The sequence below is a fragment of the Sphaeroforma arctica genome, assembly GCF_001186125.1.
Source record: "Sphaeroforma arctica JP610 unplaced genomic scaffold supercont1.5245, whole genome shotgun sequence".
Classification (NCBI taxonomy): domain Eukaryota; class Ichthyosporea; order Ichthyophonida; genus Sphaeroforma; species Sphaeroforma arctica.
In genome coordinates this window covers 1-2,046 of record NW_014035313.1, presented here as the reverse complement: position 1 = coordinate 2,046, position 2,046 = coordinate 1, and the positions used below count along the sequence as shown (strand labels likewise).

The 2,046-nt window shown below is 37.6% G+C and overlaps 1 protein-coding gene across 1 annotated transcript; it reads left to right on the top strand.

Annotated features, from left to right (window-relative positions):
* Nucleotides 1–892: 892 nt before the first annotated feature.
* SARC_14884 (hypothetical protein) lies at nt 893–1,669 on the top strand (the record flags this gene model as incomplete). Its single annotated transcript, XM_014290985.1, has 2 exons — nt 893–966; nt 1,495–1,669. 2 exons carry the CDS (start codon nt 893–895, stop codon nt 1,667–1,669), a joined length of 249 nt encoding a protein of 82 aa, XP_014146460.1.
* Between the last annotated feature and the right edge of the window lie 377 nt (nt 1,670–2,046).

Sequence of the window (2,046 nt, the reverse complement as noted above, 5' to 3'; positions counted from 1 at the left end):
GGCGCTATATCTCAACTTTCTGTGCGCGTGATTATTTAAGCATTGAACCCTATCTTCAAATTAGAGTGATAGGTTATGTGGAACCATGTATGGATTAACTCATGTTAGTATGAAGCAGTATTACCCGTCCACCGATATCACTTGGATCCATCTATGAAACTGGTTAGTCATTCGGTATCCTCATCCACTAGTATAGTATAAATTAAACTTTAAGAATCACATCCCAGTTTTGTCAAGAGAACATTGAGAGAAGATGGTGTCTAGAAATACATTGATCACATAGACCCTTATGTAATATTGCATAAATCTGCTATGCCCCTTCAGTGATTTAGAAAGTGCCCGCCAAGTGCAGAAGACGTTATTATATGTATTTACTCAAAAGTTCCTTCTGTTTATTTAGAAGACTTTATTGTTCAATAGACCTATAAAGGTTTTGTTTCTAGATCAAGCCGAGACAATCACTTATTTTGGCCCGTGTTCAGTTATAATTTTGTATTCAAAATTTCAACCTCAACTGTGAAATGAACACGCACACGCACACACAGACACTTCTGGTTGTACAATGTACATTCGACACAATTGGGGCAAATTTAATAACAGATTTATTGAAATGGCGCCAAAATATTCGGGCCCAATCGCATCGCAGGTTGCCGGATTCGCATCATTTTATAATATTACGATATATTTACACAAGTGGAAGAAGAAGAAGGTTCATAAATATTTTCAAAAAAAATTATATAGTGCCATTGCATCTCATCTCTATACACATATGTAAATATACACGTGCATTGTATGCCGTTTAAATCATAAGCCGTTTAATACGTGTCGTTGTGTGTACCAGCTCGCTACTACATTGCACTCTGCAGAGAATAGATATACACTCACACCCATAATGAAAAGAAGGCAATATGATGCTGGTGGCAGAGCGTTGAAGAAGATTGCAGGGACCAACAGACACCTCGTGAGGTATTTGCCAAGTTATGATAGAATACGTCATAATATACCAATTCATATTTTAACACTCCTAGAGTACCAAAATGCAATATAGAACTTCAAATAGATCATACTACAATGTTGTACTTCGTACTGAGTGTATTATCCGTTTGTTCTCTGTCTCTTGCTATCTTAAAATGTATCATGATAATCGTACCCATCAAGACTTGATCAATTTGTTATTTGTCTCTTGCTATCTTAAAATGTATCATGATAATCGTACCCATCAAGACGTGATCAATTTGTTATTGTCTCTTGCAATCTTAAAATGACTCATGATAAGACTACACTCGCGCTCGGGCGACTGTAGAATGGCATCACGGTACAACGTGTACAGTTTCCAACAGTGAAGCCACTGCGCAATACATGTACTGCCAAACATACCACAAGAGGATACGTGTATTTGTATACTTTGATGTTTTCCGTTATAAATTACCACTCAGTACTCCCATCATAACATTAACGATAACCCTTACACTTCTCATTCCCGATTTATATCAGACGCTCGCCGGTGGTGTGTCCCTTCTATCGCCTCAACACAATCAAGTACCTGCATCCGAACGCCAATATAAGCACGTGGTCCCTGCAAGACATACTCGCTGGGGACATTCGCAGATTGCTGGTGTTCAATTTCATGGTAGATGTACAATTCCTGCTTCGCGAAGTGCCCAGGTGAGTAGCTTTGTATGCTAATGTTCAAACTGATGCTTAACTTCCTTGGGTTTGATCCCCTATCTTTGTTAAGTACGATTTTGTGCGTGTCTCTTAAGTGTGCGGCCTTGTGTGCGTGTAGTAATTAAATGCATTATACTATGACGAGAGTGAGTTCAAAATTACAGGTTATTAATCCTTCCCTGCTATGTGTATGCTCATGTGTTACAATGTATCGTATGAAAAAATAATATGCTTAATTGGGCTTTAATATTTTTATTTGGAATAACTATGCTTGTCAATACACATATCTATATATATATATGTGTGTGTGTGTGTGTGTGTGTGTGTGTGTGTACACATATATATATATATATATGTGTGTGTGTGTGTGTGTGTGTG